The sequence below is a fragment of the Mesoplodon bidens genome (genome assembly GCF_964165515.1).
Source record: "Mesoplodon bidens genome assembly, chromosome: X".
Classification (NCBI taxonomy): domain Eukaryota; kingdom Metazoa; phylum Chordata; class Mammalia; order Artiodactyla; family Ziphiidae; genus Mesoplodon; species Mesoplodon bidens.
The window spans coordinates 94524425-94547406 of NC_138163.1; the positions used below are offsets into that span (position 1 = coordinate 94524425).

The 22982-nt window shown below is 45.4% G+C and overlaps 2 protein-coding genes across 6 annotated transcripts in view; both read right to left on the minus strand.

The window, feature by feature from the left end:
* The window catches only part of KANTR (KANTR integral membrane protein), a 60569-nt gene extending 49652 nt beyond the window's left edge, over positions 1 to 10917 (minus strand). For 4 of the 5 annotated variants that reach the window (XR_014014153.1, XR_014014154.1, XR_014014155.1 and 1 more), the window contains exons 1-2: positions 10701 to 10917; positions 10509 to 10583 (exon numbers count right to left, since the gene is read on the minus strand). The gene's annotated coding sequence lies outside the window, so the exon portion shown is untranslated. The remainder of the gene's footprint in view (positions 1 to 10508; positions 10584 to 10700) is intronic. The other variant, XR_014014152.1, reaches the window with a different exon arrangement.
* A 4725-nt stretch (positions 10918 to 15642) lies between these two features.
* TSPYL2 (TSPY like 2) lies at positions 15643 to 22841 on the minus strand. The gene is made up of 7 exons (XM_081221495.1): positions 21907 to 22841; positions 20559 to 20636; positions 20320 to 20431; positions 20088 to 20233; positions 19862 to 19959; positions 18695 to 19533; positions 15643 to 16379 (listed from the first exon to the last, which is right to left on the minus strand). The coding sequence occupies exons 1-7, from the start codon at positions 22705 to 22707 to the stop codon at positions 16210 to 16212; spliced, it is 2244 nt and encodes a 747-aa protein (XP_081077621.1). The 5' UTR covers positions 22708 to 22841; the 3' UTR covers positions 15643 to 16209.
* Between the last annotated feature and the right edge of the window lie 141 nt (positions 22842 to 22982).

Genomic DNA, 22982 nt, shown 5'->3' on the forward strand with positions numbered 1-22982 from the left:
AAACTTTTATTAGAAGAAAATAAAGAATATCTTCATGACCATAGGTTAGGGAAGACAACACACAAAAAGTGCTGGCTACAGAGGAAAAACTGAATTGTTCAACTCATTTAAAATTAGGAATTTCTGCTCATGCAAAGACACCATAAAGAAAAAAAAAAAGGCCACAAACTGAGAGAAGATATTCACATATAACTGACAAGTGATGAGTATCCAAATAATTAAATAACTTCTGTAAATCAATAAAAATTATAAAAATATCAATTTTTAAAATGGGCAAAAGATATTAACAGTCATTGCACAGAAGAAGAAACATGTGTGGCCAATAAACATGAAAAGATGCTCAATTATATTAGTAATTTGAAAAATGCTAATTAAGTCCACAAAGACTCACTATAATGACAAAAAATTAAAAGTGGCACAATATCAAGTATTAATAAGGTGTATGTGAATCAGTGGGACCTCTTACAAATTGCTGAAAGGTGTGTAAATTGGTACCAAGAGATTAAAATACATTTTGGCATAATCCCGTCAAGCTGAATGTTTACATGTCTTATTAACCAGCAATTCCATACATAGGTATATACCTTAGAAAAATGGGTGTCTGTGTGTACAAGGAGACATGTACAAGAATGTTCATAATAGCACTTTTTATAAGAGCAAAAAGCTAGAAATGACCCAAATGTCCCTCAACAGGTAGATGGATGAATAATTTAAGGTCACCCAATGAAATATCATATGGCTTTGAGAATGAACAAGCCACAGCTACATGCAAAACAGGTGAATCTTGGAAACACGATAACGAATGAAAAAAGTAAGTCACAGAAGACCACATACAGTATGATACTATTTTTTACAGAGCTCACAACCAAGCCAAAACCACAATGTACTGGTTAAGCATCTCCACAAATATGAAAAAAAATCAAAAAGAGCAAGGGAATGTTAAACACAAGACTTAGGAGAGTGGTAATTCTGGCAGGAGGGGTGGGAAATGGGACTGAAAATGACACAGGGATAGATGCTATCATTAATGCTCTTCTTGGGCGGGGTTGGAGTTCCTGGGTTTTCATTTTTATTATCTCTATAACTTATGTATATAATGTATGTATTCTTTTATTATATGTGTAAGATATTTTATATGAACAAACAGGGAATGGGAGAAGAGTAGGAAGAAGTGAAGAATGATAACTCTTTTGAAGAGTTTTGTTGTCAGAGGAATAGAGAAATAAAGTCATATTTGCAAGGGGATGTGGGATAAAGAGAGTTTTACATTTTTTAAAGATGGGAGCAGCAGGAGATCAATGGAATGGCAGAGTGAGGACTTTGGTGAGCCAGCTATCCCTCTAAGACAATGAAAATAAGGGCAAACAAACTAAAATCAATCAGTTCAAAACTCTGGCAATTAACAAAGGCATAGAATGAAGTGAAAATCATTGATCCAGGAGAAATGACTGAATCTTGGCAAGACAGCAGGTTCTGTGCCTTTTTTTGTGTGTGACATTTTAACTTGTGGCTATTCCCATCCTCCCTCCCTCTCCAGCTTAGGGGTTCAGTAGCCAAAAGCTAAATAAATTCCAGAAAACAGAGAGATGCCTTGGTCAGGAATTTAAAAGGAAATCCTGGAGAATGAGACAACTAAAGAGAACTCTGAAAAGTTCTGACATATTCCTGGGACTCTAAAGGGCTGTGCACAAGGAAGAGCTGGAAAAGGAGAGGGCCCAAGTCATTACTTTTGGCTGACTGTGAGGCCCTGTGCAAGGAGAAAGTGAGAACTCAGGCTGGCCTATAATCTGGCTGACGTTTGAAGGCATGCCTTCTCACACAGATCCCCTTGGCAGAGGGCAGAAGACATACAGACAAGGTATTTAAGGACATCTGACTAATCACTGGTCAGATAATCACCAAATTATACTTACCAGGTGTGACCCCTAGGAATCCAGGCTTAAAAATAAAAACAAGATCTTTAAAAAAAAAAAAAAGTTAGCACAGAACTCAGAGGCCACATAATGCAGGGAATATAGAATCCACAGAATTAGTCAAGAAAAGTTGCCAAACAAATAAATGACAACAAGAACAATAACAACAACCACACAACATACACACACACACACACACACACACACACACACACACACACACACACACACACACACACACACACACCAGAACAACAAACCTTGAGGGTGGAAGAGTCTGATACTAGAGTTGTTAGAGTAGAATATCTAAAATGTCCAATTTTTTTTTTATTTTTTTTGCGGTATGCGGGCCTCTCACTGTTGTGGCCTCTCCTGTTGTGGAGCACAGGCTCCGGATGCGCAGTCTCAGCGGCCATGGCTCACGGGCCTAGCTGCTCCGTGGCATGTGGGATCTTCCCGGACGGGGGCACGAACCCATGTCCCCTGCATCGGCAGGCGGACTCTCAACCACTGCGCCACCAGGGAAGCCCTAAAATGTCCAATTTTTAACAAGAAATTATGAGACATACAAAGAAACAGTAAAGTATGCTACATATACAGGGGAAACAGCAGCCAAAAGAACATGTCCCTGAAGGGGCCAATGTTTGGGACTTAGTAGACAAAGACTTTATACTAGCTATTATAAATATTTTTGAAGAACTAAAGGAAACAATATCTAAAGAATTGAAGGAAAGTGTGAGAACAATGTCTCACCAAATAGAGAATATCAGTAAAGAGATAGAAATCATTTAAAAAATCAAATAGAAAATCTGGAGTTGAAAGTTATAATAACTGAAATAAAAATTTCACTTAGAGGGGCTCACCAACATATTTTAGCTGGCAGAAGAGAGAAAAGGTAAATTTGATGATAGGTCAAATAGAGATTATCCATTTCTTAAAAGCAGAAAGAAGAAAGAATGAAAAAAAAAAGAAACAGCCTCACACACCTGTGGGACACCATCAAGTGTACCAACATACACATAATGGGAATCCTGGAAGGACAAGAGGATGAGAAAGGGGACAAAACATCACAAATTTGATGAAAGATATTAATCTATACATTCAAGAAGCTCAAGTAGAATAAACTGATGAAAGTCAAAGACAAGACAATCTTGAATGTAGCAAGAGAAAGATGACTTATTGAATATAAGGGATCCTCAATAAGATTAACAGCTGATTTATCATCAGAAACCATAGGGGCCAGAAGACAGTGTAATGATATCTTCAAAATGTTGAAAGAAAGAGATGGAGACTTCTTTATCCAGCTAAACTGTCCTTCAAACATAAAAGAAAAGTTAAGATAAACAAAAACTGAAAGAATTTGTTGTTAGTAGACCTATCCTACAAGAAATACTAATTTCAGGCTGAAATTAAAGGACGCTAAATGGTAACTTGAAGATAACTACACAGGTATTATAAAAGAAAGTACTTTTGTTTGTAACACTTTTACTCTCCTATGTGTTTTAAAAGATAACTACATAAAGCAATAATAACAAAACTGCATTGGCAGGCTTATAATGTATAAAGAGGTAATTTGTATGATAATAATACTATGAAGGAAGGGAGAGGGAACAGAGCTATATTAGAGCAAAGTTTTTATATACCATTGAAATTAAGTTAGAATTAACCCAAAGTAGATTTTCTCAAGTTAAGATGTTAGTTGTAATCCCCAGGACAACCACTAAGAACTTAACTCAAAAATGTATAGTTAACAAGGAAATTAAAAAATTATACTAGAAAATATCTACTTGATACATAAGAGAGGAATCGAAGAACAAAGAAACAGAAAAGACATACACAAAGCAAGTATCAATCCTTCACAAACTCTTCCAAAAAATACAGGAGGAAACACTTCCCAATTCATTTTATACAACCTGTATTATCCTGATACCAAAATCAAAAACATCACAAGAAAACTACAGACCAATATCCCTTATGAATATAGATGTAAAAATCCTCAACAAAATACTATTAAACCAAGTCCAGCAACATATAAAAAGTATTATATAACATGACCAATTAGGATATATTTCAGGCATGCAAAGTTAGTTTACTACCTGAAAATTCATCAATGTAATATACCATATTAATAGAACAAACATAAACTCCACATGATCACCTCAGTAGATGCAGACAAAGCATTTGACAAAATCCAACACCCATTCATAGCAAAAACACTCAGAGAACTAGGAGTAGAAGGGAACTTCCTCAATTTGATAAAGGGTATCTATGTAAAACCCACAGCTAACAACATGCTTAATGGAGAAAGACTCAATACTTTCCCCCTACGATCAGGAACAAGACAACGATGTCTGCGCTCGTTACTTCTAGTCAATACCGTAGGTCTAGCCAGGGTAACTGGTCAAGAAAAATAAATACAAGGCATCCAAATTGGAAAATAAAAGTAAAACTATCTCTATTTGTAGATGACATGATTTTATACATAGAAAATCCTAAGGAATCCACTAAAAACTATTTGAACTAATAAACAAGTTCAGAAATGTGACAGGACAGAAATCAATAAACAGAAATCAACTGTATTTCTACACACTAGCACTTAACAATCAGCAAGTGAAAGTAAGAAAAGAACTCCATTTATAATAGTAGCAAAAAGAATAAAATACCTAGGAATAAATTTAACAGAATAAGTGCAAGACTTGTACGCTGAAAACTACAAAACACTTCTGAAAGAAAGAAGATCTAAATAGAAAGATTTCCCATGATCATGGATCAGATGACTTAATATTGTTAAATGGCAATACTTCCCAAATTGATATATAGATTCCACACAATCCCTATAAAAATTTCAGCTGATTTTCTGCAGAAATTGACAAGATGATCCTAAAACTCATATGGAAATGAAAAGGACTTAGAACAGTCCAAAAAATCTTGAAAAAGAATTACAAAGTTGGAGGAATCCCATTTCCTGATTTCAAAATTTACTACACAGTTAATTTAATCAAGACAGTGTGGTCTGGCATAGTGACAAACATATCGATTAGTGGAATAGAATTGAGAGTCCAAAAATTAACTGTTACATTTATGATTTATGGTCAACTGATTTTTCACAAGGTTGTCAAGACAATTCAATGAGGGAAAGAATACTCTTCTCAACAAAAGGTGCTGGGACAACTAGATATCCACAAGTGGAGGAATGAAATTTGGACTCCCCACCTCACAGCATGTACAAAAATTAACTCAAAATGGATCACTGGCCTAAATTTAAGAGCTAAAACCATGCAATTCCTGGAAGAAAAAAGAATAAATCTTTGTGACCTTGGTTTATGGAGTGGTTTCTTGGATACGACACAAAAAGCTCAAATGATAAAAGAAAAAAGCAGATAAATTGAACTTCATCAAAATTAAAAACATTTGTGCATCAAAGGACACCACGAGGAAAGTGAAAAAACAGGGACTTCCCTTGTGGTCCAGTGGTTAAAACTTCGTCTTCCAATGCAGAGGATGTGGGTTAGATCCCTGGTCGGGGAGCTAAGATCCCACATGCCTCGTGGCCAATAAACCAAACAAATAAATAAATAAATGAAACAGAAGCAATATTGTAACAAATTCAATAAAGACTTTAGAAATGGTTCACATCAAAAAAAAAAACAACTTAAAAAAAAGTGAAAAAATAACCCACAGAATGGAAGGAAAGATGTGCAATTCATATATCTGCTAAGAGACTTGTATCTAAAATATATAAAGAATTCTTACAGTCTAACAATAAAAAGACAAATAATCTAATTTTAAAAGGGCTAAGGATTTTAATAGACATTTCTCCAAAAAAGATATACAAATAGCCAATAAACACATGAAAAGATGTTCAACATCATTAATTATTAGGGAAATGCAAATAAAATCCACAATGAGACACCACTTCATACCCATTAGGATGGCTATATTAAAAAAGACAGACAATAAGAAGTGTTGGTGAGGATATGGAGAAATTGAAACCCTCAAACATTGCTGGTGTGAATGTAAAATGGTGCAGCCACTTTTGCAAACAGTTTGGTAGTTCCTCAAAAAGTTAAACATAGAGTTGCCATATGACCAAGCAATCCCACTCCTAGGTATCTACCCAAGAGAAAAGAAAACATACATTCACACAAAAACTTGTACACAAATGTCCTGAGCAACATTATTTAAAATAGCCAAACGTGAAAACAACTGAAATATCTATCAACTGACTAATGAATAAACAAAATGTAGTATATTCACACAATGGAATATTATTTGGCAATAAAAGCAAATGTCACATGCAACAACATGGATGGACCTCAAAACCAGTATGCTAAGTGGAAGAAGCCACTCATAAAGGCCAATATATTGTATGATCCAATTTATATGAGATGTCTAGACTAGACAAATCAATAGAGACAGAAAGTGCGTTAGTGGCTGCCTACGGTTGGGGGGAGGGGAGTCGTGGGGAGTAACTGCTAATGAGTATGAAGCTTCTTTTAGGGGGGAATAAAAATGTTCTAAAATTGATTGTGGTGATGGCTGCACAACACTGTGAATATACTAAAGACCACTGAATAGTACCCTCTTAAAGGGTGAATTTTATGGTGTGTGAAATATATCTCAATAAAGCTGTAACAAAAAGATGGAAGCAATAACAGGATGTCTGTGTGCTAATGGGAATGAACTTGTAGAGAGGGGGAAATTGAGGTAGGAGAGAGAGGGGGATATTTGCTGAAGCAAGGTACTCAAGTAGGTAAGAGGATGGGATCTAGTGCCAAAGTGGAAGGACAGGATTTTGATGACAGCAGGGCCAGTTTTTCCATCATAACAGAAAAGAAGGCAGAGTATATGAGTACAGATGCTGCTTCATGGTTGGATGTGGTAGTGGGAATCAGTAGAGGTTTTCTTTTGATGGTTTAAAATTTTCAGTCAAGTATGCAGCCTGAGCCTAGGATGGGAGAGGAGGTGCTGGAGATCTGAGAAGAGAGAAGGTATGAAATAGTTATCTAGAAGGGTAGGACAGTGAATGGCCTAAGGAAGTACAGTGGAGCTGGCAGAGGTGGATTTAAGCAGGGCTGGGGTTTTGCCTAGTAAGTATGCTAAAGTGCCAGAGGGCAAGGGAAGTGAGGATGTATGCAAGGGAATGATTATGATGGGCCACGGAATCTAAGCTGATTAAAGGAAGGACACGGGAACATGGAGGAAGTAAAGGGTAGTGAAAACGTTCAGTTCCAGTGGCATTGAAGGATTGTTGGAATTGGGGTGCTAGAGGGAGTGAGCTAGAAGGATAAGTACTGGTTGGAGAGAAGGATGCTTGAAACTGAGATTATGGAGGAGATGCAGTCACAGGTACTGCTAAGAAGGGTAAGACTATCGGGGTGCGTGGCTGAGGTGGGGCTGAAAGGCAAGAGCACTGTAGAAGAGCAGACAGAACTGAGAGACAAGACCACTGGAAGGGTCATCTACGAGGATATTAAAATCACCAAGAAGTAGGACTGGAGTAGTGTTACAGAGTGACAGTGAGCTAGGAGCAAATCCTTCTAGGAATGAGGCGTGACCGGGGCAGGTATGTGTGTATGTCTGTACCTGACTATAACACACAGGTACGTGATGGTATAGTCCGATGAGTTGAGATTTAAAACAAAGTGGTTGATATTTATATAATCTTAATGTATCTCTCTACAAATTACTTATTAATTACAAAGGAAAAAGAGTAACTACAATGGAGAAACCTGGAGACACTAACTTAAACAAATAGTCAGTGTGAACAAAACCAGTATTGGGATAAACTGACATCATGTGCCTCCTGATATAAAGCGCTGAAGACACATCTCTTCTGTGGTATTCTTGCCAAAATTACATAACTTAACTGTAATCACGAGGGCACATCAGACAAACCCAAGTTCTATAAAATAGCTGGCCAGGACTCTTCAAAAGTATCAAAGTCATGAAAGACAAAGAAAGACTAAAGAACTGTACCAGATTAAAAGTGCCTAAGGAGATATGACTACTAAACACAGTGTGGGATTCTGAATTAGATCCTAGAATAGAAAAATTATATTAGTGGAAAAACTGATGAAATTCAAATAGGTTCCGTACTTTCATTAAGAGTATTGTACCAATGCTAATTTCCTAATTTTGATCATTGAACTGTAGTTGTATAATTTCTTAACATTTGGGGAATGTAAGTGAAGGATATACGGGAATTCTTTGTACTATTTTTATAATTTTTTAAAAGTCTGAAATTATTAAAAATTAAAAATTTTAATTCTGAAAAACCAGAGTGTTTAAGGAGGAGGGAGAGAAAATGTCTGGGAAGGACATATAGAGTGAGGACACCTACCCCCATGTCCTGGCCTCCTGGCAGGAGGGGTATGAGGAGGCTGCTGGGGGAGCCGAGTGCTCAGGGGAAAGCCAGATTTCTATTCAAGCAGTGGTTCTCAGTGGGGGATTGAATAGACAGTCAAGGGGTGTTTCAGAGACATTTTTGACTGTCACAATAATTGGAGATTATAGTGACATTTAGTGGGCATTAACCAGGGATGCTCAGCATTCTGCAGTGCACAAGACAGCTCCACACAGCAAAGAATCATACTGCATCCCATAGGACTTTAGAATGTTCCACCAGACAATCATGTAGGTGAAAAACGTGTTCATTCATTCATTCAACAAACATTTATTGAGAGAGCCTACTGTGTCCAAGCACTGTTTTAGGTAATAGGGATACATCAAGGCACAAAAAAGACAACGATCTCTGCCCTTCTGGAGTTTACAGTCTAGTGGGAGAGTCAAACAATAAACAACAAACATAATAAAGATGTAAGATATATTATGTAAGAGGGTGAGGAGCACTATCGAAAAAACAGATCAGGGTGTGTGCTGGGGAGAGTTGCAATTTTAAACAGGATGGTCAGGGTAGGCCTCATTGAGACAGTGACATCTGAGTAGAGGCCTGAAGGAGGTGAGGGCATGAGCTCTGTGGATATTGGTGGGGGGGAAGCATTCTAGGTACAAGGGATGGCCTAGTACAAGCCCCTGAGGTGGATGTGTGCCTCATATGTTCAAGTAGCCTAGAGGAGGTCAGGATGGGTGAAAGAGAGGGAGAAAATGGTGAGAGTGGTAGGAGATAAGGTCAGAGAGGTTATGGGAGCCAGATCATGGATTTTAATATATAATGACTTTTACAGTAATTCAACAACCATATAAATTGAGGGAAGATTGCACTTTGTTTTGTTTAGAACCTTATGAAGAATTGTTCATCATCTAGGAAAATCGCATCACCCTATCCACGGTTTCTGAGTCACAGAGTAGCTGTCACACTCCCAGGTACAAGCATCGTATGTGCAAGACCATTTCATTATGTCTTCTAGTGGAATTATATCCCAGCCTTTACATATTGAAATACATATTGTTTTATTACAAATTATTTTTCCTTTACTTCTCCCTTATATTGAATCAGACATTATATTGGTTTGGGGGGGAATTATGTGTGTAGACAGATTCTATTATCTATGCACTTCAATTCAGAACAGTGAAAGAGATGTTTCAAAACATACATCATAAAAATGGAGTGCTGTGTTCAAAAGGTATGAGAACCACTAAGGCATGGCAAGAAAACAACAGGACTATTCAGAAACCAGGGAGAGAATGAAGGGGATTTTGCTGATGACTGAAGGTGAGTTCCAGAGGCCTGGTCAATTCCAGGGCTGTATGGGAATGTAATTAGGAGACCCCTGGTCTCTGATCTTCTTGTGGAGACTAACATGATACAGGATAAGGGCCTGATCCACTTTTTCATCTAAGCTGCTCCCCACCCTGGGGGGGGTTCTCACCTGTTTAACACAGTAGGGTGGGGAACAAAGAGGGTTGTCTCCTCAATGAGGCCAGAAGCAGCCTAAGGCCAGCTCCATTTTTTTACCCCCAGAACAGACAAGAACCCCAGACTAAGCTCATAGGAACTCTCAGGCCAAGCTCATTGCTATAAACAATGCACCTCTAACCTGTTTAGGGATGGGAAAGAGGCAGAAAGAGGAAAAGCAATAACAGAGAAAGACAGAAGCATTCAGAAAGAAGAACCAATTGGGGTGGGGGGAGGGTCAGAGACAGACAGGGAGAAAATAAAGCCAAAAGCCAAGAGAGACTATATTCTTTTCAATCATAACTGTCATTATTTATTGAAACTTTTCAAGGGGCCAGGCGCTGGGCAAAGTGATGCACTGTATTGTCTCAGGAGGAGATTATTAGACTCTCATTTAACAGATGGGGAAACTGAGGCCCAGCTGGGTGAGGCTCAAGGTCTTACAGCTAGTTTTAACTGGTTGGGTCAGAATTCAGCCTTATAGGTCTGGGCGGTCTACTATGTCTCAGAGAGGGAGCCAGACAGAAAAATAGAGACAAACAGACAGAAAGATGGAGATAGAGACAGAGGAAGGGGGAGTGGGGTGGGCAGAGAGGGAGAGACAGACGAAGACTTACAGACACGCAAGCAGACGATCACGTGAGCTGCAGACCTGCACAGTACACCGTTTCCCAAGAGACAGGAATGGGGGGAGCGCGGAGGGTGGGCATGGGCGGTGGGCTCCGCAGGGTACTCACCTGGTTGCCGTCTGGGGGCCGCAGGTGCACTCGCCCTCCCCTTGCTACCCGCACGATACTCCGCAACCCGCTGACCTAGGGTTGAGAGGCCGCCCGGTTAAAAGCTCGCTCAGGTCCCACCCCTCACGCGCTCCGGCCCGGCGTCTTTCCCACCGCGTCCTCCACCACCCCCCCGTCGCTACAGCGTCTTACCGGGAACCTCGGGCCGTCGGTGCGGCCGCTGCCTCGCGCGAGTAGATTCCAGGGACCGGCAGCTGACTCTCGCGAATGCACTGGACGCGTGCCTCCCGCTTGCTGGAGCACTAGCGGGGTCGCAGGCCTCCACCGCTACCGACGGCTCCAGACTCCCATTAGAGGAGTGCTCTCCTGTCTTCCCTGGGATTGGCTGGAGATGGACACACTTTATTTTTACCCCCCAAGCCAGGATCCAGGCCGAGGAAAACCCGCCCCTTTGGGGGTCTTTGATTGGCTTATAAGCCAAGCCCGCCCTTTAATAAGATTGGCCAGGAGGAGGTTCTTCATCGCTTTTTGCCAGTCCATTCGACAGGTCTTCGGGCGGTTAGTTGGGAGCACGCAGGCGCGAACCCCAAAGTGAGGCCTGGCGCGAGTCACAGGACAATCGGAGGCGCGCGGCATTTTGGCGTCTTATTCTCCGTAAGCCACCTTGCGTAAGCCACCGCTCCGCTAAGAGACACGACTCTGCCCCCAGTTTTCCATAGCTTACCCCCACCTGCAGGGATTTCTGAGCCAGGTTTCTCTCGCTCAAAGTGAAGGTAGTTCCTAGTTTTATCCCTGGAGGATGAGGTGGTTATAGGGGTCTGTCCAGTCACCCACCAGCCCCTGCTACTTACTGATTAAGACATTGGTCGAGTGACAGCCTCGCTTGGAGCCTCAGTTTAACCATCTTTGAAATGGGAAGATAATTAAAAAAAATCTTTCCTGAAAATGCCATTCATTCAATGGAGGATTCAATGAGAGAACATAAATTAATTGCCTGGAGCATAAATAATTAAGGTCTCCCCTCCCAATTCTTGCCTTTGCCGTTGTGTCAGACTTAGGGAACTATGGCCCAGAGAGGCAAACTGTTTGGCTTGAGGTCACACAGCAATAAGACCCAGCAGAAAACCCAGGCTTCTGTCCTCCAAACGAAAGGGGTTTAAGAAGAAAGAAGATACAGGAAGGCCCTTCCTATTACCAGGGTTTCTTAATTTGGGTTCACAGATCTCCCTCCAATCCAGTCCAGGGACAGGGTTTAGAGGGGTCCATGAATTTGGATGGGAAAAAAGTTACATCTTTGTTTTCACTCTCCTCTAATTGAAATTTAGCATCGTTTCAGTAAAGAATGTAACTCACCATAGTATAATAGTGATAGTACCTGTGACTGTCACTAATAGAAATCACAGAGATTTTTATATCATATTATAGATGGTATACATTTCTTGAAATATCATGTAATCTCATCTCTATCTCAAAATCATGATTGTCATTAGACTCTCCATTAGATCTCACAAGGATCATATAACATATTTGCTTTTCCATATTTTAGTAACTATTTTTCAATATAGTCAATATTTTGTGGCTCTAGGTATTTTATTTTATGCATTCAAAAGATATTGTTTTCTGAGAAAAGATGCATAGGCTTCACCAGATCACCAAACAGGTCCATGGCACACAAAAAATGTTAAGAACACTCGTCTTCAACTCTGGGCTCCAGGGGGACAAAGACTTGGTCTATTCATGTTTCCTTGTTGTAGTCCTATCACCGAGTTTCTATCAGGCACACAGCAGGTGCTCAGTAATGTTTACTGAATGAAAAATAGGGTGCTTCCTAATGAAAAACAGGATCCTCCACACCCCCAACTGAGGGAGCCACTGATGGCCTTTTTGATCACCAAAGAAAGAGGGATCTAGTTTCCTGAATCTAGTTTTGTCCCTGCCAATCTGCTTTTATTCACAGAAGTGGGTGGTACTTTTAAGGTCTGGCCCCAGGAAGTCCTTGGAACCTTACCCTCAGGAGCAGGGCCCTCTGCTCCGGGGGAGTTGGGTGAGTTGTGAAGGATACAAAGACAAGTAGCTTCAGCATGGGAAAGGCCCCGGGGCACATTGGGCCTATGACTCCTCATTCTCCTCCTGGTTTCTGTTTGGGGTCCCAGCAAAAGGGCCTGTCTTCACTGGTCTTCAGCAAAGACTGTATTTTGGAGTTGGATGTGACCTTAAAGACCTTCTAGGAGAGTCTTCCCTTTTGGAGGACCAGACTAGGCAGGACCTGAAGCCACACCACACACTGAGGAGTGAGGGCACAGGGAAAAGATGTCACCCTAGGCAAAGAACATCTCCTCCCATGCCTCAGTCCAGGACATGAGCATCCTGGCCAGCTATATTAGAATCCCATACTTGGGTCCTAACAGTGTCCCTGAAGTCAGAGGCCCTCTCTAACAGGGTGGGTGAAGAGGGGCCTCAAATGCCAGGATGAGGGGCTAGGGATTTGATTAGAGAAACAAAGAGGAATCAGGTAAGAGCATGATGAAGGCCAGGCTTCAGAGGTCTGCTTCAAGGCTAGACTCCATCTTGGGATCTTAGGCTGGTTGCTTCTCCTGGGCTGATCCCCCAGCATGATTAGCCTATTTGCAGATGGGAAAACTGAGACCCTCTATAGAGGGTGAGGAAGTCACGTTGTGAGCCAGAGTATATTGAGGCAAGGATACCCAGGCCGTCTGTCTCTTGAACTGACTGGGATCCTCTTGCCAAGCTGACCTCTTCCTGGCCCACTCCAGGTCCTTTGCCCCTCCTGCTTCCCCTGCCCCTCCACTTCATCACATGCTCATTGGGACTGGCTCCAGATACTGCACATAGGTGTCTCTTCCCTCTGCACAAGATGCCTTGACTCAGCATCCTGCACTCTCAGCTCTGGCCCTGGGGCAAGATGTTCTCCTTTCTGAGCCAGAGTCTCCTCTATCCACTTCTGACAGCGTGGTCCCAGGTCAGAACCAGAGGCATCCAAGCTTCCATGCTCTCCCCAAAACATTCATCAGAATCTGGAGTATGTCCAAGATCTGGTATTCCAACCATTTCACAGAGGAGGTCCCACAGCAACCTGGCAGTCATCCCTGACTTCTCTCAATCCCTCTCTTCCTATATCTAAAGCCTGTTGATTCCATCATCTTAAAATCACAGAATACACACATTTCTCATACAGGAGAATTCCAATTAATTTATGTAGATACTTCCCCCTCGAGGAGTTGGAAGATAACTCCCCACTCCCTAAGCACGGGCTACACTTAGTGGCTTCCTTCCAAAGAGTACAGTATGGAAGGTGGGGGAATGGAGTAATTTTACAGTGGAGAAACCTGACATATACTACCTAAGCCAGGTGATCAAGTTAATATCAACAGTGATAAGGCATATCGATAGCATGTACCCTTGATAGGATACGAAGAGAATGGTACTTTATTTCTGTGGTCTTCCTTTCCCAAACCCATAACCCCAGTCTAATCATGAGGAAAACATCAGACAAATCCCAGTTGAGGGACATTCTGCAAAATATCTGACTAGTAGTCCTCAAATGTTGATGACTCCAGGTCATCAAAAACAAGAAAAGTAGGGCTTCCCTGGTGGCGCAGTGGTTGAGAGTCCGCCTGCCGATGCAGGGGACACGGGTTCGTGCCCCGGTCTGGGAAGATCCCACATGCCGCAGAGCGGCTGGGCCCGTGAGCCATGGCTGCTGAGCCTGCACGTCCGGAGCCTGTGCTCTGCAAGGGGAGAGGCCACAACAGTGAGAGGCCCGCGTACCGCAAAAAAAAAAAAAAAAAAAAAAAAAAAAAACAAGAAAAGTGTGAGAAACTGTCACAGCCAAGAGAAGTCTATGGCAACATGATGATTAAATGTAATGTTGTGTCCTGGATGGCATCCTGGAACAGAAAAAGGAAATTTGGTAAAAACTAAGGAAATCTGAACAGAATATGGAATTTAGTTAATAATAATCTATTGATATTTCTTCATCAGTTGTGACACATGTATCATACTAATGTAAGATGTTAACAATAGGGGAAACTGGCTGTAGGGTATATGGACACTCTCTGTATTACCTTTGCGATAAGTCTGTAAATCTAAAACTTCTAAAAGAAAAAAATTATTTTAAAAACCTTCCATATTGCCCCCATCACGCCACTCTCACCTTAGGTGTAGCGTCAGCTTCCTCACTGCTCTCCCTCCCTCCAATCCAGGCTCCGGGCAGCCAGCAGAGGGCATTCTGTAAAACGCAAATCTGACCGAGCCTGAAGACTTCCAGCAAAGTAAGGGCGTTGGATGGAAAGTTCGGGAGGTATATTACAGAAGACATACCCGGATGTCTGTGTAAATTACCGTTATGATCCAGAATGAATCTGGGAGGTTTTTCTGGTGTCCGTGGAAATAAAGTTACTGTACCCAAAATTTAAAGCCACTGGGCCTTTCAGATGCTCAACTCCCGACCACCCCCCCCACCCCCGGTCACACAGCTACATAGTAATTTTCCTTTGCTTTTCTTTTATCTCTATGCAAGCTCCCCAGCCTGGGCTGCCTTTTCTTGCCTTCTCTCCCAGGTCCAGCTCCAGGGATCCTGCACCCGCTTCCTAAGACGAGAGAGCACTCCGGCATTACTGGATTGTGAAGTCCCGACCGATATCATTTTTATTTAACTACATGCGAACAAGAAAAATGGATTCCTCTGGCTCCCCCACACTTAGCTCATACTAGGCCCGAGGAAAGGTTTGACGCACGATAAATAAAAAGATGAATCACTGAATAAATGGATGTTCTAGGGCCCAGGGCGTTCCTGTGCGCGTGCGCGGAGAGGAAGGCGTGGGATGCTGTTCGCTACCTGCCTGGGTCTGCGGCGGCCGCCTGGAGAGGGAGGGGCTTCCTCGGCCTCGCCCTGCCATTGGCCAGGATGGTCCGCATTGGCCTGACGCAACATTTCTGCGGTCCCGCGGAGCTCGCCCCCAGCCAGCCACCCCCACCCCCAGCAACTACCATCTTGCAGGCCACTGCGTAGACGAGGCGGCTACTTGCGGGCCTGGGGGAAGGGAGACTGGCTGCTGGGGACCGCGCACCGGGTGGGACAAAAGACTCGAAGCAGCACTCTGAATTTGCTCAGAATTTTATTAGGATTACCAGGGTTCACAGGGAACGAGGCGGGACTTCTGGGGGAGGGGGACCAGAATACCGCAATGGCGAAGCGGCCTTGCATAGACACCGAGGCGGGCTAGCGGGCACAGCGGGGAGGGGCGAGGGATGGAGGGAAAGAGAGAGACGGGAGAACAGGGTGGCGGCAGAGACCCCCAAGGCCACAGCGGCCCTCCCCGCTTTGGGATCAAGGGTGTCCACTCCACACAGCACGAGGAGGGGGATAGAGGGGCCCTGACCAAGGCATCACAATAAATACGTGTAGCAGCACACAGAAGCCTGCGGGAGAAGAGGGCCAAAAGGAAGGGGGAATCCCCCTTTCCCTCCCCCCCAAAATAAGAACTCTGCAATTACTAAACCATAAAAATAAACTTTAAACCCGTGTACGAAGTCAGTCATCCCCCAGAAGTGCAATATGGGGCCGCTCGGCCCTAGCTGATAGGGAGGGCAAATGGGGCAGGGGAAATAGGGAAATAAAGTAAACAGGGAAATAGGCAAACAGGGAAATACAGAGGCAGCCCTCGCAAGGGTAAGACATTTATCCCGTTTTGCCCCTCTTCCCCGGGTTGGCCCAAGGGTTTGGGACCTGAAGCACCTCCTCCATGTCGGAGTCTTCTGAGTCTTCCCCTCCTTCTGAGTCTTCTTCAATTCCTTCCTCCTCCTCGCTTCCTTCCTCATCATCACTGTCCTCACCTTCTTGCTCACTGCCTGTACAGGGGAGAGGGAAGTAAGGAGGGGAAAACGGAGGAGGATGGTTAGGTGGACAGGTAGATTACGTCACTCTTAACAGGGAACAGAGCCCATAGTCAGGGCTTTTGAGGGGCGGGACCATTCACCAAAAGCCTCCGCTTGGAACAAGCAACCAAGCCTGTGTGAACTCAAGTCCAGAAAGTAAGGGCGAGTGGGAGGGAAGCAGGTAGGCAGAGTGGGATGCCTCTGTCCTATCAAAATTGACACATCTCTGAAAGTAGCTTTTTCACCCCCTGTATGCAATGTGTGTCTCTTCCTGAGCTCTGACCTCAGCTGAATAAAACTTCTGTTCATCCAGAGGCAGCTCCCTCCCTCTCTCTCCCCAGTCTGATCCAAATAGGCCTCAGTCTGTCTTCTGCAGCCCAATTCCCCACCCCGGCTCCCACCCTAGGGTTGTACAGATAATTCTGCCTCCCCTTCTCTGAAAGAAGAGATGCCACCGAGTAGGAGGGGATGGGGCCAGCAATTCCCTCCGTTTCCCTACCTAGAAATATGTCTAGATTGTGTCTACTCGCTCCATCAATTCCTCCTTCCTCAGTGCCCTCAATGGAAGTTTGCCAGGGATCCCATGGCCAAAACCCCCAAGAGTGGTTGGTCTTCCTGCACCTTCCACCTACCCCAGGGGGCTGCCTCTCCTCCATCTGCCTGCCTACAGCCAGGCTCAAACACATCCCCTGTCTGCCTTCTGCCATCCCCTTCCTAGCCAAGGTTTGACTCTACTGCCTTAACCCCTGTTCATTCCCTCCTCATTCCTACTGTGGTCTGGCTCTACCCCCACCAATCCATTGAAACTACTCTTGCCAAGGTCACAGATGATCTATTCAGCCCCCAATCCAATGGACACATCCAAGTCCTCATTTTACTTGACCTTTCAGGAGCACTGGACACCGGTGACAATCCCCTCCTTCTTAGAATGTTCCACGACCTAGTGCTCCTCCTAACTCTACCCTCTCAGAGCCTCAGTTTCCCCATCTATAAAAGGAGGATTAGTAGTACCTACCTCGTAAGAGTTGCTGTGAGGATTAAATTAGTCAAAGCAAGAAAACAATTTAGAATAGTGCCTGGCACATAGTAAATACTTCATTAATGTTAATTGGACCCAATTAATGTCAACTGGCCCCAGAATCCAGAGGTAGGATTCTGCTCTGGCTTATCTCCTTTCTTTACAATTTCTGACTTCCCAGGCATATCACCAACCACCTGCCTCTAAGCCACCCAATACCTTATGTCCAACAAGCCCTTCCAACTCCATGTTCCTCCCTGCATCCCATCAATCCCACCACCACGCCCTTCCCCATCCCAGGAAATGGTGCTTCCTTTGGCCAGTCATCCAGGCCAGAACCAAACCTAGCAGTCACCTTAAATACCGCCTTCTCTCTCAACCCCCCATATCCAACCCTTCTTCAGCATTTCCCAAAATGTATTCTTTCGTGGGCAGTGAACAATGGCCTTTGTGATCAAGATGTTTGGGAAATGCTGAATTCCACAATGTTTAAATAGGTTTCTTAGAGCAGGACTTATCAGAGCCTTTAAGGTGCCAATGTACATGTGACTCTACATAAGGATATTATTGTATGCAGTATTTCCCCAACATATTTGACCACTGAACCTTTTTGTGAGCAGCTTTTGGAACCAGTGAAGGGTCCTCAGATGACAATTTGGGAAACCCTGCCCAACATACCATGCATTTTCACCCTTCCAGGTTCTTTTTCATGTGATCCCTTCCACCAAGAATGCCCCATAATGCTCCTTAATGTGAAGGCAGCCTCCAATTCAAATGTCACTTCTTTTCTCTAGTTCTCTCCTTCTTGATTCTGGAGATAGAATTAGCTCCTCCCTCCTCTGGACTCACTGAGCACACTGTTCACTTCACCCCCAGCCCCCCAAACAAGCATGGGAGTTCCCAGAAGGCCAGGGCTGGGTACAGAGTGCGCTGTATTGCAACGTTTGCCATTTTTTCCCCTCTCTCTGTGTGAGAACCTGTCTTACTTAGTATATCACCCACTGCCTCCTATCTCTTCTCTCTGCTTCATTTGTCCTGTGCTCTGTTACAACCTATCTACCCATCACCAAGAATTGAAATTTGTTTTGGTGTTGTTACATTTGTGAGCTAAACGTTCCCTGACTTTGCTCTGTTTAAAAACTCACTCAGAATGCTTTTATCTTTTCTCTACAAGAGCAGATTGTGCTCATGCCTTGATACTCTGACCATGGGCAGATTTTCTCTGAGAGAAGAGAAAGGAGGTAAGACAAGAGGTGAGGGTCTAGCTCACCTTCCTCACTGCCCTCCTCTTCTTCCTCCACTGATGATTCTTCTACGGAGATGTTCTCTACCTCGTCCTCATAGTCATCCTGGTTGGCGCTGTTATGGTGATCCTTGTCAGAGTCTTCAAGGTCATTCTCATAGTCTTCAATGTCTCTGTCGTCATCATCGCTGCCCTCATTGTCACCTTCATTGCCATCATCATCACTACCTTCATTGTCACCTTCGTTGCCATCATTATCTTCAATATCACTGCCGTCATTGTCTCCATTGTCACTGTCGCTGCTGTCCTGGTTGCTGCCGTTGCTGCTGTGGTCGCCACCTTTGGGGTTCTCGTCATCACCATTGGGGTTCTCGTCACCATCAGCGTTCTCATCATTATCATCAGTGTTCTCTTCGTTGTCATCAGGGTTCTCTTCATTGTCATCAGTGTTGTTGTCTTCAGGGTTCTCACTGTTGTCATTGGGGTTCTCATTGTTGTCATCAGGATTCTCATTGTTGTCATCGGTACTCTCATTGTTGTCAGTGGTCTCGTTGTCATCAGCACTCTCATTGTTATCAGTGGTTTCGTTGTCATCGGGGCTCTCGTTGTCAGTGGTCTCACTGCCAATGCTCTCATTGTGGTCAGGGCACTCGCTGTCACAGAGGCTCTCGCTGATGTCAGTTATCTCGTTGTCAGTGGTCTCGAAGCAGTCAGTGGTCTCCATGAAGTCAGAGATCTTGATGTCATGAATGGTCTCACTGTCGGTGATACCATCACTGTCTGAGGTCTCTCCAGTAATGTCTTCCATGATGTGATAGTCATCGGAGTCTTCCATGATCACCACCTCATATTCATCCCTGTTTTTACTGTGGGGAAGCCTGGGGTTGAGTATAGGGCTGGTGGGAGGTGGTGTACCCAGAGCAGACACTGAAAGGCGGTAAGTAACTGGGGAGGCAGTAGGCTACAGGGGTTCCCAGGGACGAGGCTAGGTGGGGAGAGTCCCATTTCTGCCCCTGACTACATAACCTCAGGCCGATCACACCCCATTTCCGGGCATCACTCCCCACTTGTAAAACATAGTGGACTGGATTATCTCAAAGGTCCCTTTTGGCTCTACAAATACTGTGTGACACTAGCCTAGTCTTTGCCCCACCCCTAACAAACCACCTCTCAGCCACCAACCCCCACCATCACCTTTCTTCCTTTTCTTGCTTCTTTCTGCTTGCCCTGTAGCCCCCTTCTCCCATCATGTAGTAACGCACGGGGTTAACCCACAGGTCATTCTTGATAATCTGTTGAAAGAGATGGGGGAAGGGAGAACAGAGCTATGAGTACAAGTCACAGAGCCTACTCCCAATACCCCACGCACTCAGGGGCAAGCTAGCAAGGCCTTCCCTGGCAATGCCAGGAGGGGCCCCACCTCAGCAATCCTGTCAGCCTCTGGGAGGCTATGGTTTGAGAACCAGCTGAAGAAGCTGTGGCTGGCATCCTGGTTCCTGTGCCTGTGGGCCTGAGGTTCCTGGCCCCGGTGCCAACGAATTGGGGTGGAGTGAGACACCAGCCGGCCTGCGGGGAAAGGAGGCTATAGAGAGAGCGCTGGACAAGGACAGATGGGGCGGGGGGCATGAATTTGCTCTGGGACTGCCTCTTACCCGAGCGGCTGCGCTGGAACTCCTTGACGATCACCGTATTTGTGAAGTAGGGATTTGTCTGGAAGTACAGCTTCATTTTGTAGCCCATGGAAATATGTCTGAGATCCTGTACCTGCTCAGAATGGGGGTAATGGTGGAATTCCCACCACACCGTGACCCCTCCCACCCAACCTCCCCTCACCTCCAAGGACCAGATTCCTTGCCCGGTCCTGGTAGAAAAGATATCTCTTTGGCCTGACCTGCAGATTGGTCAAGTAGCGGAAAATGTCTTCATCGCGTTGGTTGATCAAGATTGAAATTTTGGGGTGGTTGAGGAACTGATGGAGGGAGCAGTTTAGGTCAAGGAGTGACTGTTCAATGAGAAGGAGGGAAGGAAGGCCAGTCAGGGCTAGGCAGGGCAGAACAAAAGAGAGGCTGGAGCAGGAGAATTCCTTCTGTGGTCAATGGGACATGACCCATACTTTTATTCCCATGATACTGTCTGGGTGGTAAGAGCCTATGTTTATAAAATGTCAAACCTCTGTATTAAGTGGCTTTGCCATGGTTCATATTTGCCGTGTGTTTGGGTGCTGGGAGTCTATGTCCAAGTGATGTTGTGTCTCTGGGTGCTGAGGGCTTGTGTTCACAAGACATTGTGTGTCGGGGGGCTGAAGGCCCATGTGCAAATGGTGCTATATCTGGTTGCTGAGGGCCTGTCATCACATGATGTTATATATATTTGGGTGTTATGGGTCTGTGTCCACATGTTGTGTATCTGAGTCTGAGGGTTTGTGTCCAGGTGATGCTATGGTCTGTGTACTGAGGACCTGTGGCCACATAATACTGTGCCTGGGTACTGAGGGCCTGTGATCATGTGATACTTTGTATGAGAGTGCCAAGGGTCTGTGTCCATATAATTCTATTAGGATGTTAAATCCATGTGTTCCTAACATGTTGCATGGTCCCCTGGAGATAAGCTTATCACCAACAGTGAATTCTTGTTATTTTTCCCTTTCCTTCATTTAACTCCTTTCTCTCCATTCCTAGGTACTCCTTCTCCTGATCCTTCAGGGCTCCAGCCCCTTTCTAGCCCCCTCCTCTCCAGCCAGGATTGGGCTCTGCCTAGTACCTAACCAGAGACCTAGGCTTGCACAGCCATGTGTGACTTGGGCACCCTTTCTGGGCCATTTCTCTGCTGTGTGCCCTTCTCCTCCCTCTTCACTGTCTCTGAGTCAGTTTATCGTCTGTGTGACCCTCCCCTCCTCCTTTCACCACCTCTGGTCCAATTTTTCTGCTGTGTGCCCCTCTACTATCCTCCCCCTTTCACCGTCTGTGATCCATTTTCTTTTATGCTATGCTCCTCCTCTCTCCCTTTCCCATCTGTGGTCCGATTTTTATGCTGTGTGCCCCCCTCCCCCCTTCACCATCTCCAGTCCAGCTTCTCTGATGTTTTGCCACACTCCTTCCATCCCTCCTCCACCAGACCTCGTCATTCTTCCAATAGGGGCCCGCCCCCACACCCTTTCACCCAGCCTGTCCCTCCCCCCCCCACCGCCCCCCATTTCTGGTCATGGGCTCCTGGCCCATGAATATAGATGACAAGGATACTGCTTTGACCCAGAAGCCTGGGATATGCTGGATGATGAGATCTCTGCGCTCCAGGAAGGGTCTTCGCATCTGGATGAACTTGCGCTTGAGACGGAGGAAGGCCTTGCCCGCCTTGATATTCACCGCCTCCAGGTCCAGCTGAATGTTTTCCAGCGCCTGCAGGATGCACTCTATCTTCTCGGCATTCTTCTCTCGGCTTTCCCTCTTCACCTTCCTGGGCTTCCTCTTCCTCCTCCTCCTCCTCTTCCTCACACTTTCCTTTTCATCCTCGTCGTCGTCTTCCACGATGATGACGGTCTCTTCCCTCCCCCTTGGACCGGCTAACCTCTGGTACCCCCGCCCCCCTGCGCTACAGGTTTCTAGGGCCTTCTCTCCTGCAAAGCTGCTGGGCTCCGTCACCTGGAAGTCAATCTCCAGGCTTTCCCCAGAAACCTCCGAGGGAGAAAGCGTTTCCAGGCCCTCTGTGGGAGGGGGCGCCTCCCCGTACCCTGACTCGATCGCGGGCTCCCAGCCGGGACCCCCAGCCCCCAGGGTGAAGTACGCGCGGATCCCCCCCTCCTCCAGAATGACATAGGGCGGCGGCGGGGGCAGAGCGGGGCCCAGTCCCACCCCCCTCATGTCAGCCAGCACCTGTGCCGCCTCGGTTTCTTCCCGGAGCCTCGGGCGCTGCTGAGGTGGAGGCAGGGGCAGGCGCAAGAGAGGTGGCGGCGGCGGCGGCGGCGGCAGCAGCTCGCTCTGAGGGGTCTCGGAGCTACTGAGGCGGCGGGCCTTGGCCGGAGGCCCCTCATCCGGGCCGTCCATGGTGACCGCGTTCGCACAGCTCAGGGGCTCGCGCTCGCCCCTTCGCTCTCAGCCAGGCCGCCGATGTCTGTCACACCTGAGGCAGAGCCGCGCCTCACGAGACGAGCTCTGCTCTCAGCCTCGCTCTGGCGCTCCCTCCCACAGCGCCTGCCCTACTCCCTCCGCGCCAAGCGCCAGACCCCGCCCCCTAGCTGACGCCAGGGCCATCCCGCCTCTCCATTGGCTGCCAACCGCCGCGGCGGCTCTCGCGGCCCCCCCGCCCCTGCCCGCTCGCA

Bases quoted from the DNA above. Each gene is read 5' to 3' on its own strand.
- TSPYL2 (XM_081221495.1), bottom strand. From the start codon at position 22,707: ATGGACGGCCCGGATGAGGGGCCTCCGGCCAAGGCCCGCCGCCTCAGT. The intron at 20,637-21,906 runs GTATCCTTGTCA...TCCCTCCATCAG, and splicing joins CAGGCTTCTGGGTCAAAGCA to TTCCTCAACCACCCCAAAAT. The intron at 19,534-19,861 runs GTGATGGTGGGG...GCTTCCCCACAG, and splicing joins AAGCAAGAAAAGGAAGAAAG to TAAAAACAGGGATGAATATG.